The 15242-nt window shown below is 40.5% G+C and overlaps 1 protein-coding gene across 1 annotated transcript; it reads left to right on the forward strand.

Annotated features, from left to right (window-relative positions):
• The first annotated feature begins 40 nt into the window (after positions 1-40).
• Positions 41-15238, forward strand: LOC139760804 (cilia- and flagella-associated protein 52). The gene is made up of 13 exons (XM_071684430.1): positions 41-407; positions 1066-1262; positions 4007-4187; positions 4567-4754; positions 5246-5327; positions 6511-6588; positions 7574-7755; positions 8131-8486; positions 9195-9343; positions 9847-9989; positions 10087-10238; positions 11205-11436; positions 13877-15238. The coding sequence occupies exons 1-13, from the start codon at positions 347-349 to the stop codon at positions 14018-14020; spliced, it is 2145 nt and encodes a 714-aa protein (XP_071540531.1). The 5' UTR covers positions 41-346; the 3' UTR covers positions 14021-15238.
• Positions 15239-15242: the final 4 nt, after the last annotated feature.

Genomic DNA, 15242 nt, shown 5'->3' on the forward strand with positions numbered 1-15242 from the left:
GACTGATAGATTTAGGCTCGTGTGATCTATTATAGTTTCTCCAGCGCGTCCTTGGTAACCACACCTTGACAACCGCATTACCATGGTTACCGGGACGCCGCCGCCGACCGCACAACCCGGCAAGTTAGTAACTGTTGCTTGACTGAGGACAGTAACCAGACCAAGTTATCATTGCTATCAGGTGGTTATGTCTATCATCTGTTATAGAAAGTAAGAAGTGTCGTTTCAGTCAGGTTAGTGTGAAAAGATTGCTCATAAAGAAATTCGCTGGAGATATCCCAAGGACATAAGTGTGATGGTGATTCTTGTTCGACTGTCCCTTAGCTGATCCAGTTAAACAGTCACCATGATGAAGACGACCAGGAAGACTAAAGAGTTACAGTTGCTGTCGGCCATTGGTTTCACAGGTTAGTCTGTTACCCGTCGAATACCGAAGTCCTTGGGGGCTGTCTATTTGTCCCTGTCATCGGTCTGTCTATCTATACCTATCCTAGGGCTGTTTGTCTCGACCCTGGGGCTGTCTGTCTCGACTCCTGGAGCTGTCTACTCATCCTAATCTTTGGGGCTGTCTAACTATCTCCGTCAGGAAGGTATTTAACTCTCCACGTCCTTAAGTGAGTACCTAATCCAATTCTGCATCCAGTAAGACTTATCAGGACTGGCGGAGTATGATCACTGAGACCCCTGAATCAACCTGTGTAATCCGAAGGCCTGGGTTCGATCCCCAACAGGGATAGACGGCACGCACTTTACCTGTGTTCATCCTTCCTTTGGTTAGTAGAGAAATGGGCATGAACTTGGATTGGGGTGAAGCTCTGCAACTGGGACAGGCCTAGCCATCCGACAAGCTACAAATTCCCAGGGGTGTCTGTTCAAAGACATGGCCCTCACTGACAGGCCGGCAAGCTTACCAGGGGTGCCCATGTCCAAAGACATGGCCATTAATGACAAGTCTAGACTATCAAGGACTTGACGATACTCATACAATTATATGCAACTTCAATACATTTGTTTCATCGCACAACAATATAACCTAAAAATTTCATCCACTATGTCTATTTCCAGGTAAAGTCGTAGGCGGACTCCACCTTCAGGAGGACAATGGGCTGGTGTATCCTGTAGGCGTAGGCGTGGGCGTATGGGACCGTAGTGGTGGTCGTCATGCCATCTTGAACGCCCACAACCGCCCGGTAACAGCCCTTGCAGTCTCCAGGTCCGGGCGAGTGATCGTCTCCGCTCAGAACAGCGATCCAGGATGCCAGGTGGAGAATTCTTTCTTTCGACTTTGCTTTACGTTTCTCGTCTTTAAAATATTTTGTTTTGTCTCACAATGATGTAAACATTCACTTTTTCCACGTTAGTGGTTTGAAATACTGGTTCCTTGTCTATCATCGTATTTCATAAAATTCTATCGATGAAAATATCAATGTTTTCCATGTTTGCCTTACAATAAGTTTCTCGTTCATACTATATTTGTTGTGTTAACATTATCTCCATAGTAACCAACAACTGTGCTTTACGCTGCCAGACGTTTGTCAGATATCATTCTATTGATGCGTTGGGCTCAGGTGTAGCCTATGAGGGCTAGACACCCTACTCAACTATACATAAGATGTGCACTGGATTAGCTTATTTGCAGACCTCCCACTCTTTCACCCAGTGAGGAACTAAGACAATTTCCGTCCACTTAACACACCTGCAGGTCTCACATGAAAAGGCCTAATACTTGTGACCGTTAGGCACTGTAACCACACTTGGAAATATAAGGATTGTCATTTCCCGACGCCAATATGGTAGTTTCACCAGGTCCATACTTATGGCACCCACAAAAGCGTAAGATGACACGGTATGAATTTACTGGTGTACGGATGTCGACTGGATGTCAACTAAACGTGACCTATTCTCTCGTCTTTTACAATCTCATGTGTAGAGCAGCCGTTACATCCTGTCACTCTTTGCAAGATCACAATGTCTTCCTTGCACGTTAGATCTCTACACAAAATTATACCCTTTGTAGGAATTCTGGTGAACAGGGATGAGAGCCAGAACTTAATAATCAAGGTTGGGACAGTTAACTCATGAGTTGACTGAGAACTAGCCTACCGTTTTACAGCAAAGAACTAACCTAACCTTTTACAGCAGGTCACCATGTGACAATATTCTAACATTCTCAGCCTCTCCACAACACTCATTCACTTTACGTATCATAGAGGGGTTGAGGGACGCCAAAAAGGGTGAACATTTTTTATATATGTAGGATTGCCACCTGGGCATTAACTGCTGAAGTGCTGAGCGGAGGTCGGTCGACAATAAATCCTACGTAATAAGTGTGACATGATACGGAGCTCCCCACGCTAACATTACTAGGTCCTCATCCCAGGGGTTTGATCCCAACAAAAGAATAATCCCACATACACAAAGCACGACCGAGCTCTCCCGCGGACGGTCACCTCACCTGAGGAAGTCACACTATCTTTAAAAAGTCTTGCACACCAGAGCCGAGCAACAGTAGCCGCACACTGACTTCGTGTATTGCCTACGGGCACATCAGAGGAATATACTGAGCTCTTATGAGTCTCAAACACTGGTGTGCCTACCAAAGAGTTATTATTACACAGGAACGACCCCTGTATACTTTAACTTTAGGCTTCATATTGTAATCATGGAACTGCTATACTTTGACTCGCATCTCTGCAATTGCTGGGAATAACCATGATAATACGGAATAACCATGATAATACAAAGTGTCATTAAACCAAAACATTGCAAACCTAACTTATCCAAGGGTGTTTCCCCAATTTTAAGTTACTTCAATTTTAGGTTAGTAAGTACATTCATTTTTTTTATAATAATGCCTTGGGATAAAGTGGTGACTCCGTAGAACTGTAGTTTTATTACAGTAAACCCGCTATTCAAGGGCAATAAACATACAATATGTGCGTATATGGTCTTAAAATTGTTTTAAACACCTAAAGGTGTTCAAGATTTTCTCTCGAAACAATGACTGAAGCTCATGGTTAATCTAGCACCTACAGAAACAGCCTAGTATTTGTCCTGAAATTACCTACCTTTACACTATACTTGCGTACCACAAACTTCTTTTCTGAGCCAGGCACTCACAAGAACAGATTGTAGATATTCAATCTTCCGTATGATTTCAGGAGTTCAAATGTACACGGGGCCCTGCAGTGGAAGTGATAATATCAACAACGTCCAACCGGCAGGCCATCACAACCTGACCAAACACTTGCCAGCATTTCATTCATGATGGTCCAATGATTTCCTCACACTTTATCTTCGTATCTCACTCTTTTATGTATCCTGGGGTGTTCTTATACAATATTGTTAAGTTCAAGTTACACAGATTCCTTAGTTCTGCTGATATTCTATAAACAATACACTAGATTCCAAAAGCTTACAATTTACCCTCACCATCATGTGGCGTTCCGGATTTACGGATTCGGAATGACGTCACTGCACTCAAGATTTTTTTTTTTTTATTTATCGTATTCTCATTAGACAACAAAATGATTGTGTGTGTATATATATATATATATATATATATATATATATATATATATATATATATATATATATATTTTTTTTTTTTTTTCATACTATTCGCCTATCTCCCGCATTACCGAGGTTGCGTTAAGAACATAGGACTGGACCTTTGAGGAAATATCCTCACCTGGCCCCCTTCTCTGTCCCTCCTTTTATAAAATTAAAAAAAAAACAGAGAGGGGAGGATTTCCAGCCCCCCCCCCCCCCCCCCCCCCGCTCCCTTCCCTTTTAGTCGCCTTCTACGACACGCAGGGAATACGTGGGAAGTATTCTTTCTCCCCTATCCCCAGGGATATATATATATATATATATATATATATATATATATATATATATATATATATATATATATATATATATATATTCCCTAAAGTACAACACATACCAAAGACCATAGGTATTCCTTTAATCATGGTGTACCGTGATGCACCCCCTTCGGCAGGCGAAGGTGGTGGTATGGACGTACCGGGACAGAAGACAGTTGGGCAGCTACACAGTGCATCGGGAGGAAGTAGCGGCTGTGGCTGTCACGTCCGGTGATGAAGCCTACGTCGTCAGTCTTGGGGGTGTCCCGGATGGCTACCTTGTCGTTTGGCATATTCCCACTAGGAGGCCCCTCTGTAGTAGGTTCCTGCACTTACAGAAGTGTCTGTAGTAGGTCCTTGCACCACCAGGAAGCTCCGTAGTAGATTCCTGCACCACCAGCAGGCTCTAAGTAAGGTCTTGACACCTCTAGGAGTCCCTCAGCACTACCATTCCTTAGCAGTAAGCGAATGTTTAAAAATACTCATGTCGGTAAACTAAGAAACAAAGGGCCGCCTATTATCAATATCCAAAATTGCACTTATTTTGTGTACCTTCACAGCAGTTTATTTGTTCAATGTTAATTATATTCATCTTGTGTCAAAGCATTTGAAGAGTTCTTATAACCAACAATTAACAAATTCACAAAGATGTAATTGTGACATTACCAACTGGAAATTTGAACACGTTCAAATACAGGTGCCATGGCGGCGGAGCCAGGCCTAGGAACGGCTACTCTGCTCTGCACGGCTCCTTATACCCCTACGCTTATGGTGGTGGGTGGGCAGCGCAGGCTCCGCACCTGGACATTAAACCCGGAAAGCAACAGGCTAACGCCAACCTCCATCTCTCTCGGTCTTCTAGAGAGGAATTACACTTGTTTACAGGTACTTGTGTCAACCACCGAAAAACTACCTATTTACTACTCTACACGAAAAGTTTTGCACTCGTGGGGCCTCATCTACTTTCTCTACAATCATAACTTTTTAAACTTTTGTGTGATTTCCGCAGTTACAGTTTCATCCCATTCATCAACTTAAATTCTTTTTTTTTGCACGTTGATTCCTACAGCTTATTTATTAGAAGTGATTTTTACACTGGGACCTTCTTTTGCTGTCACATCTAAGCTCATCACGATCCACTTGCATGGACTGAATCTCAACCATTTATAAAGCCAGCTTTGGAGTTTGGATAGTCCCTTATCAGACTAACTTTGGAGTCTGTCCTGGCTCCCGTTGTTGCATCTTGGATCTTTAAAGAACTCAATCAATAATGCGTATCCATTCACAATAATCTTTCATCATAGCTACCATCACCATTATCTGTGTAAGGTCACTACAATACCTGGTTGTAGCTTACATTTAGGTCATGCCCTCAGGTGGACGAGAGAGAGGAATACCTGTTCGCTGCCACAACTACGGGAGACGTAGTCAAAGTTCGACTGAACACAACCCAACAAGGTAAAGACCATGCTCCTGTTCTGTCTTATCTGCCGAAAGGAAAGACAGGAGAGTACTTGGCTGGCAATTTACTTGGTGTGTGTCTGTCTGTCTGTGGTTCAAGCTTACAGTTTGTCTGTTTCTCTTTTGTCAGTCTCAATCTGTCATCCTGTTGGTCCATCTTTAACTGATTCTTTGTCAGTTTGTCTGTGTATGTATTGCTCTGTCTATCTGTTTGTGAATACTATTATTGTGTTATGGGGAGTCTTACTCGCGTGTTGCCGCGCCTCTAACTTTGTATATATGTACCAATCTTTACTATGTATGCACACATACACACACCGTAGCCTAAGCCAATATATATATATATATATATATATATATATATATATATATATATATATATATATATATATATATATATATATATATATATATTCCCTGGGGGTAGAGAAATAATACTACCTACGTACTCCATGCGTGTCGTAGGCAACTAAAAGGGGGCTGGAAATCCTCCCCTCCAGTTTTACTCTTCCGGAAGAAACGGTTGGGAGCCAAGTGAGGAGTTTTTCCCTCTAAGGCTCAGTCATCTGTTCTTGAACGCTACCTAAAAGGGGAGGGGGCGGGGGGCTGGAAATCCTCCCATCTCGTTTTTTTTTTAATTTTCCAAAAGAAGGAACAAAGGGGGCAAGGTGAGGATATTCCAAAAAAGTCCCAGTCCTCTGTTCTTAACGCTACCTCGCTAACGCGGGAAATGGCGAATAGTTTAAAAGAAAAAGATATATATATATATATATATATATATATATATATATATATATATATATATATATATATATATAATGTACGTGTGTGTGCGTGTGCATACTTGCGTAAGATGTCATTGGATTTGAGTCATTCCAAAACCTTTATTGGGCTCTCTAGCCAGGAGACCAGCAACTCTAATCTTAGAATATTCGGGTTTACTTACCCTGCCTGATCTTTCCAGCCACTCCATGCATATACAACTCCTTTCCTTCCTCTTACTCTCACATCCTGTTTTCATTATCTTCCCCACAAAACTTCCCTTCCAAATACCCAAGGTATGTACCCATTTCCTCAGTTTCTCCACTTCAAAAGAACAGCTCCTGAATCTTGTTTGTCAGATTTATTTCATATTATTGATATCTTTGCCTACTGTCTGTATAGGTCCATCTTCCCTCAGGAGTAGCTGTGCTAGAGTCTGTGATGGCACCCAGATCCATGTCTGGTTCAACTAGGCTCTCCCGTGCCCCCACACCCGGTGAGTGGAGCTAAGTTTAGTGGACCACTATCAGTGCTCAGGAAGAAGCCATGTTCACTGTGTAGGACCAAAGGTCAAGGAATGTGGTGATGTTGTGTACAACATATGTCTATATGAGGTGAGTGCAGGAAGATTTATGAGTAAGTGTTCTATGTCTTCAGTGTGGATGTTGCATCAAGGGCAAATAACTCTTGGATAAGTGGGAGCCAGACGCTGGAAATCCTCCACTCCTGTACCATTACTTTCCATAAGAGAAAAGAAACTAGGTCAAGAGCTTCCTCTAAGGCTTGGTTGTCTATTCCAGGTGCTACCTTGCTAATTTGGGGGGATAGTGATGCTGTTTCTTGTGGGGCAAGGTAGTGCCAAGAATGGACGAAGGCAAATAAGTATATGTACATGTGTCTATATATATATGCTTGTGTATGTGCATTTACATATATATATGTGTGTATGAGTGGATCGGCTATTTTTCATCTGTTTCCTGGCGCTACCTTGCTGACGCAGGAACAGCAAATAAGTATAACAGAATATTATCATTATTTTCTTCTTTTCTTTCATGCTATTCGCCATTGCCCGCATTAGCAAGGTAGCGTTAAGAACAGAGGACTGGGCCTTTGAGGGAATATCCTCACCTGGCCCCCTTCTCTGTTCCTTCTTTTGGAAAATTGAAAAAAAAAATGAGAGGGGAGGATTAAATAATAATTATCATTATTATTATCATTATTATTACTATTATTATACTTAATTGGTTTCCTGCATCAGTCAGGTAGCATCAGGAAACAGACAAAGAATGGCCCATCCACTCACATACACATATATATACATAAATGCCCATACATGCACATATACATACACATACACATACATATATACACATGTACATATTCATACTTGCTTGTCTTCATCCATTCCTGTCGCTACCTCGCCACACAGGAATTAGCGTTGCTATCCCCTGCTTTTTTTATACATATATGCCTCTCCTCAGGTATACAGACCTTATTTGTTCTGCCTGGTGGAGACCTACTAGTAGGTGACATGGGCGGCACAGTGCGAGCATACCGTCAGGTGGCAGGTGTGAGGGAGGATGAACGTGCTGGCCCACCCCGTGCCCATGGAACTGTAAAGTACACCCACCCAAAGGATCCCAGCAGACCACTCCTTATGCAGGTATAACAGAGTCGTAAAGGAAATTCTTCAAATATGGAATACAAAGTGAGAATCCTCTTAAATGTTTTTAAATGCCATGTGTTCAGTGATTGTCAGCTCTAGTTTCATTTTATTTTGTGTACTTTAGTTTTCCTTTCATCCAGCATTTCCTCTGTTGTTATGAATGTCTCTGTCAATTGGTGTATCACTTATTTATCAGCTGTTTTTTCCCTATCTCTTTATCACCTGGACCTCCTTTTCACTTTCTTCACACACCTTTCTAATTACATTCATCTCATTCAAAATTTCTGTATTTCTCTCTTAAGTCATTACAATTTTACCATTGTATTTATATGCCTATATTAACCTCCCTCACTATATCATGTCTCCCAGCAGCTGTGGGAGATTGAAGTGGGTGCTGGTATTACTTCACTGAGCATGGTGGGGAGAACAGTGGCTGTAGGGACAGTCAACTCTGAGATATATGAACTGACCCACCCAGCTCCTGAAGGCAACAAACAGCACCCATCAAAGTTGGCCAGATTAATGCCAAATAATCCCAAAAAGAACAGAGCCATGGATGAGAATAAGGTACTGCAGTACAGGAAGCAGAGGGATGAAAATAGGAACAAGAGACAATCAGGAACATCAAAGGACATTCTGGAGCTAGTGAGGTTGGAGTCAACACCACCTGAGGTTCAACTGTTGTCGACATGTCACTCTGAACCCATCTATGATGTTACGTTCCCCAGGTGAGCAAAGAATGGTGGTGTCATTCCTTATTAAACTTCAGGATATATGACATGTTTCTCAGGTGAGCTACATGATCTGTGACATATTCTGAGATAAGCCTCAGGATTTGAGATGTCACGTTTCCCAGTTGAACTACATGATCTGTGGTCATAATCCTACATGATATACAGGACTGGTGACATCACATTCCTGGTGAGTTACAGGATCTATGATACAAGGAGACTCATTGTCCAGTAATCTAAAATGTATAAACTTCATGACTATAGGTCTTAAGGCTGAGGTGGCAGTCTTGACAGATAGAGTTAACAATTTTAGATCCTTGTAAGTCCAAGGAAATATGCAAACCTCATATGAAATAAACGAGGGTCCTACAGAATACTAGAAGGCTCTACAGGTTATAGAGGGTACAACAGAACATTGGAAGATCCTAAAGAATACTAGATTTACTACAGAACACTGGAAGGTCTCACAGACTCAGAGTCCTACAAAATCCTAGAGGATCCCACACAATATAAGAGGATACTATAATGGATTCTGTAGGATAGTATAGATTCCTAAAAGATGTTTTACAACATATTATGTACAATAATGATAGCCATCAGAGGGATATTATAGGATACTAAAGGGTCTCAAAACAGTGGAATATGCTGAAGAGATATCAGAGATCCTCAGAGGAAATGCTGGTTAAGCAGTGTGTCCTTTGGCAGAGGTGTGGGTGAGCTGGTGGTTAGTGCAGGCATGGGGGGTGTGCGAGTGTGGAACGTGAGGTCCCTGGAGGAGGTGCTGCGGGTGGAACTGCCAGGCCTTGTTTGCTGCTGCTGCTGCGTCACTCCCACACTTCACACCATAGTCACAGGTAACATCGCACATTTCATTGTCAGCAGGCAAAATTATACACGCTGTAAGTACTTTTCACTGGTAACATCACACATCTTTAAAAAAATACCCATCAAAGAAAGTGATGTAGATATATTTAAACATTTGGGGGCATGCATAAATCAGAGTACATATTTGTGTAAATGTACACACCCTAGCATATGCACATGTTTAGATAATTGCAGAGGTTAGCAATGTGACACACTTGGGTTTAAGTTCCAAACAGACCAACCAGCTTATAGCCAACTCAGCTGTCCTCTGGGGATGGTTGATGAATAGGTAACTGGTGTAAGCTAGGGAGTTTATATATGTATGTATACACAAAGTTAAGATATGTTATATACTCAAGATTAAGAGATGAGGTAACATGAATCAAAAACTCCCTCCTCTCAACACAGAAACAATTATCATAAACTGAAATCACAACAAACATACTCCAATATGCATGTGCAACCGTAACTAATGCATTAAACATCTATGCAGGCTGGAGTGACGGACGGCTACGGGGGCTAGGGGCAGAAAGTGGGCGTGTACTGTGGACGGTGGATGATGCCCACCACGGGAGTGTGAATGCTGTCATTACTGTCAAGACGAGCCATACTGTCTCAGGAGGACGGGATGGACGGGTAAGCTGAAGTGACAGGGTGGGGCTTTGAGAGAGAGAGAGAGAGAGAGAATTGTCTAAATCCTTAAAGCATAGCCTAACCTATTATAACCCACAAGGTTCGAGTATGGCTAGTGGAAGGGTCTACAGTGCATATGGTGGCCACCCAGAAGGAACACCGAGGGGAGGTGACACATCTGGCCCTAGCTCCCTCACACACTCGTGTACTCTCCTGCAGTGGGGATGGCTCCTGTATCCTCTGGCAGCTGCCGTGAGTACCAACAGTCTTCTCGGCACTGGGATGAGATAGCACCTAGTCACTACCCTAATAATTACAAAGTAACAACTGGCTTAACATGGGGATGACACTAATTATCAGGCACCTTCAAGCTATCATGACAAAGGGACTACCAGATGCTATCTTACGCAGGAGTGACTGAGTCTTAAATGACTAAATAAAGACTAACAAGGGTGCTAAACCTTAAAACATAAACAAGCACATAATAACTACATTAACACTCACTCTCCTAACATAAGAATATCCATGTACCAGTTACTATAGCACAAGATACATCATGTATGAGGTCATCTAATCCAGGAATAACCAATTAAGTTACCAACAACTGTAACACAGGGATAGATGAGTATTAAACACTTTAACAAATATATGACTGAGATGCAGCTGCCATATGACAGGTGGGCAGCCAAAGGAAAAAGCAGATACCTTCCAACTTTACACTGCAATTAGCTACAAGCCCCTCTGATAAAGAGATGTCCAGGTATCACCCTCCATAACTGAGAATTGACCAGTTACCAACAATAATGACAAAGATTGACCAGGTGCAGTACCAATGACAAAAGTCATTCCACTGTTCTCCCAGCTCTCCATAAGAGCGAGCATATGAGTGTCTGGAGGGCTAAATCTGCAGGTTATCCTTTGAATTTGGACCAAAAAATACACCTGGACTATATGCCAATTTTTCTTTTCTGGGATTTTCTCTCAAATCTCATCATAGATGTTCATTGTCATACTGAATAAGGATCTGGGGTCTAGATGTTGCATTTCAGTTAATTATCCATGATATCAGTTTGATAGATGTGCTGTAAAGGCAAACCACAGACAAATGTATACATACTTCCTTGCATGATCTTAGAATTAGAGGTGAAAACGTTGAAGCTGATGTATTTATCATGAGAGGGATGGAAGCATTCATAATGAATATATCATGAATTACAGGGAACTGGAGCGCATTTATAGCTTGACAGCCCACACTGTCTTCCTTGGTGGGTGTGTTCTGAGCAGAGAAGAGATGGCAACAGTTGGGAGTGATGGGTCTGTGTTAGTGTGGGATCGTGATGATGGAGCCCTGCTAGCAGACTTACCTGCCTCCACTAGACCTATTACTACTATCACTGTTACCAGTGATGATACCACCTTGGTTACTGCTGGAGAGGATGCTGTCATTAAAGTAAGTAAGGTCTAGGCAATGAATGGGGAGGTTGCTGCTGTAAAGGTACAGGTAACTGGGAACTAAACAAGAAGATTGCTATCAGGGTATAGAGAAGTGGGTACTCTTGTCAAAATTTGGTAAACTGGGCTTTATTGTCAAAGTAAAGTCAATTAGGAATAGTTTCCTGCGTACAGGATACTGCGCTTTAATCAGGGTACAAGGAAATGTGTAACATCATATAGGTAAACAAAATTAAATTAAAAGGGGCTAAAGCTAAAGTGGAGGATATCTCAGCATGATACAGTCAAGGAACAAGTCAACAGATAAATAAGAACCAACATAATGATCCCTTTAAAGGTATGTGGATAAAATAAAGAATAGGTTAGTGAGGCTTCAAAACATAATGGCTTACTTTATAAATTTTCCATATGTTGCTTTGATGAATTTTAGTTAGCATGAAGTTGAAATATATGTATACCTATGTGTATATATCTATATATATGTGTATATGAGTGGATGGGCCATTCTTTGTCTGTTTCCTGGTGCTACCTCGCTGACGTGGGAAACAGCGATTATGTATACTAAATGAAATATATATATATATATATACATATATATATATATATATATATATATATATATATATATATATATATATATATATATATATATATATTTTTTTTTTCATTTTTTTTTTAATTTTCCAAGAGAAGGAACAGAGAAGGGGGCCAGGTGAGGATATTCCCTCAGAGGCCCAGTCCTCTGTTCTTAACGCTACCTTGCTAATGCGGGAAATGGAAAATAGTTTGAAAGAAAAGAATATTTTTTCATTATACTTGGTCACTGTCTCTCGCATTAGCGAGGTAGCGCAAGGAAACATACAAAAAAATGGCCCAACCCACCCACATACATATGTATGTATATATATAATGTATGTATATGGAGAGAGAGAGAGAGAGAGAGAGAGAGAGAGAGAGAGAGAGAGAGAGAGAGAGAGAGAGAGAGAGAGAGACAGCTGTTCAGAGTATGTCTTAAGTTATTGCCTCCTTTCCCCCACTTAATATTTCTAGCCACATCAAGTGTATGGTCTTGATTGCTCCATTCACTGTTTATGACATTTGGGGCATATATGTATGTTAAAAATTTTTGAATTATCCACTTCAGCCTAGAGGCAAAATATACAGTTGTTAATGCTTTAAGTGGTACTCCATGCATTACTAGATCCTATAGCTTAATTTTTTCAACACTGGGCAGTATGATGGAGATGTCAAAGATGCTTAAACACAGTCTGCAACATCATGTTATATTTTGTGAAGCTGTAACATTCTTACAGGATGGCAGACATTAGTGATGAAATCCCTTAGTAATCATATTTGTGGCAAAAACACTTCCAGTTCGCCTGGAGTCAGGGCTGTATTTCTGAATAGGCCAACTAGCCATGGCCCAATATGGCAACAAAGTTTTATTGCTAAATACACTGTCATACACAGTTATGTGGAAAAATAATACAAAGCTTATGTAGTCACTACCATCTTCAAATGTTCTTTAAACCATTTTTTTTTTTTTTTTTCAAAAGAAGGAACAGAGAAGGGGGCCAGGTGAGGATATTCCCTCAAAGGCCCAGTCCTCTGTTCTTAACGCTACCTCGCTAATGCGGGAAATGGCGAATAGTATGAAAGAAAATATAGGAAGAGTTTGGGCATGGGCAAGGCAACTTTGAAAAATTAGCCCAGGAGCAGACACAAGGATAAAGCCTGCCCTGTCAAGATTAATTCATATGGGCAGCAGAGCTGGATAAATTGAAGGGTGCATAGCACACCTAAGGAATGTTTTATCAGGTTGAGTTGTATATCATTTTGTTTTGAATTTTTTTTTCTACTTAATCACAGTGATAAACTTACAAAGAGTCATCTTCTCAGGATAATTGAAAAAAAAAACAACTCAAAATGAACAGTAGATATTGGGAGTGCCATAGTGAAGGAGTTTATGTCATATGATCTCATTACACCAGTATCAGGTTCTCAACTCCAAAAATAGTTTCTCTTCATGGCTACACATCCTCAATCTTCTCATGCCTTTCTTTGTGCTAAAAGCAAAAAGTTTCATTTTCACTAATAATTTCATTATAAGCAACAATATATTTTTTTCTATATATCACTTGTAGATTGATTACCATCATGAAGATATTCAGTTGGATGAAAGTAGCCATAGACCAAAGAATCTGGTTAGATTTTGACCAAATATCCAAGCCCTTAGCACTGGAAACTTTACATTACACCCAAGTAGATGAAGTGTTCTGTGATTAATTTCACTTCCACCGATTAAGCCACAACTGTGGCAGTTGCTTGTTTCCTAATCTACCTGGTTTACGGGAAAATTCATTCACTATGTTGCTCTTTTTCTCATCTTGTTAGTTTTGCTACTACATTCTGACCCTATGGCATATATGTTCTTACAGGTGTGGAACTGGAGTAAAGGTAGAGTGACACATGAGGGCCGAGGTCACAGTGGTGCTGTCACGAGAGTCAGCCTATCTCCTGACGGTCATGTATTAGCATCTGTTGGAAAGGATGGTGCTTTACTCTTCTGGAAGATCCCCTAGGTCATGCTTTCACATGTATATGAAAAGACAAATTCATCTGTGATGTAGGATGATGCCTTTCACTAATGCCAATTCATGAGCTTTTTCTGCTTCGAAATTCTACTTTTGAGCACCTTCACATAATTCAAAAGCTAGAACTTCCACGGTGCAAAGATCCATCAAGGATGAGTTACAGCAGAATAAGAAAGCAGTTTTAATTAAAAGAGTGCAGAAACAAGTAGATTTACAATGTTACCAAATTAGAGAAATAGTGGTAACAAGATGAAGCTATTATGTGTATTATAAAATGCCAACACTCGTTAAGGAGAAAGAGGGAAGCTAAAGGATTCTGGGATACTTGGGAAAACTCAAAAGACTTGTGGCAGAGGTTATGTGTCTTTGTTTTTTGGGTTTTGAGGGATCTTTGGTTTTGTTTTACAAGGATTCATGAGCATCAACCACTCAGGAAAAGGAGGGTAGATTCTCCTCAATGTTTTCATATCTTTTCCCTATTTAGCAAATGTCTGTTTGCATGCCTTAAGTAAACTAATTAAATGCCCTCAGAAGAAAAATCCTTTCTGTGTATAAACAAGCCATACACTCCTTCCTTCCTAAACTATGGCTCACTTGCCTAGTTATTGCTTGGTAATCAACCCTTTCAAATAATAACATTAAATAAAGCTGCAAACCACACAATGTAAAACTCAAAGCAATAACTATTTGCTTTGTAATCACAAACATTCAACACCTGCACAAAAAAATTAAATCCAATAATATTCCACCTCAATACGCTTGGCAAACAATACTCGTTAAACACATTATCCTCTCATCCTATTAATTTATATCCAAACATCAACCCATAGCAGAAATAATAATCTTAACTACCCAACACTTTAACAAGCTATACTTGCAATCCTCCCTACTTCCCCAATAAACAACGTTGACAAAACACATTTACAGAGCAGCAAACTCCAGAGACAAATGTACCAAGTCGCTAGTAACCATCAATACTTTAGACTAGAGCCTTTGAGAGTTTACCATTTATAGAAACGAATTTTTGATATTCAAATGTACATACAAATTAAAGTTTTTCATAAACAACTGCTCTCCAACCTTAGCAAGGTATTTTCAGGCACAAGTGAACAGCATCATTTGCATGCATCGACTATTAAGCTGCTTTGTTACACTGGTGTTATCTACATCGTTATGAAATTAATAACATATCTTCAACCTGCCATATTAC

The sequence above is a fragment of the Panulirus ornatus genome, chromosome 38 (assembly GCF_036320965.1).
Source record: "Panulirus ornatus isolate Po-2019 chromosome 38, ASM3632096v1, whole genome shotgun sequence".
NCBI classification, from domain to species: Eukaryota; Metazoa; Arthropoda; class Malacostraca; order Decapoda; family Palinuridae; genus Panulirus; species Panulirus ornatus.

Coding starts and splice junctions, on each gene's coding strand:
- LOC139760804 (XM_071684430.1), top strand. CDS start 347: ATGATGAAGACGACCAGGAAGACTAAAGAGTTACAGTTGCTGTCGGCC. Junction 10,239..11,204: donor TGTATCCTCTGGCAGCTGCC/GTGAGTACCAAC, acceptor CATGAATTACAG/GGAACTGGAGCGCATTTATA. Junction 11,437..13,876: donor GAGAGGATGCTGTCATTAAA/GTAAGTAAGGTC, acceptor ATGTTCTTACAG/GTGTGGAACTGGAGTAAAGG.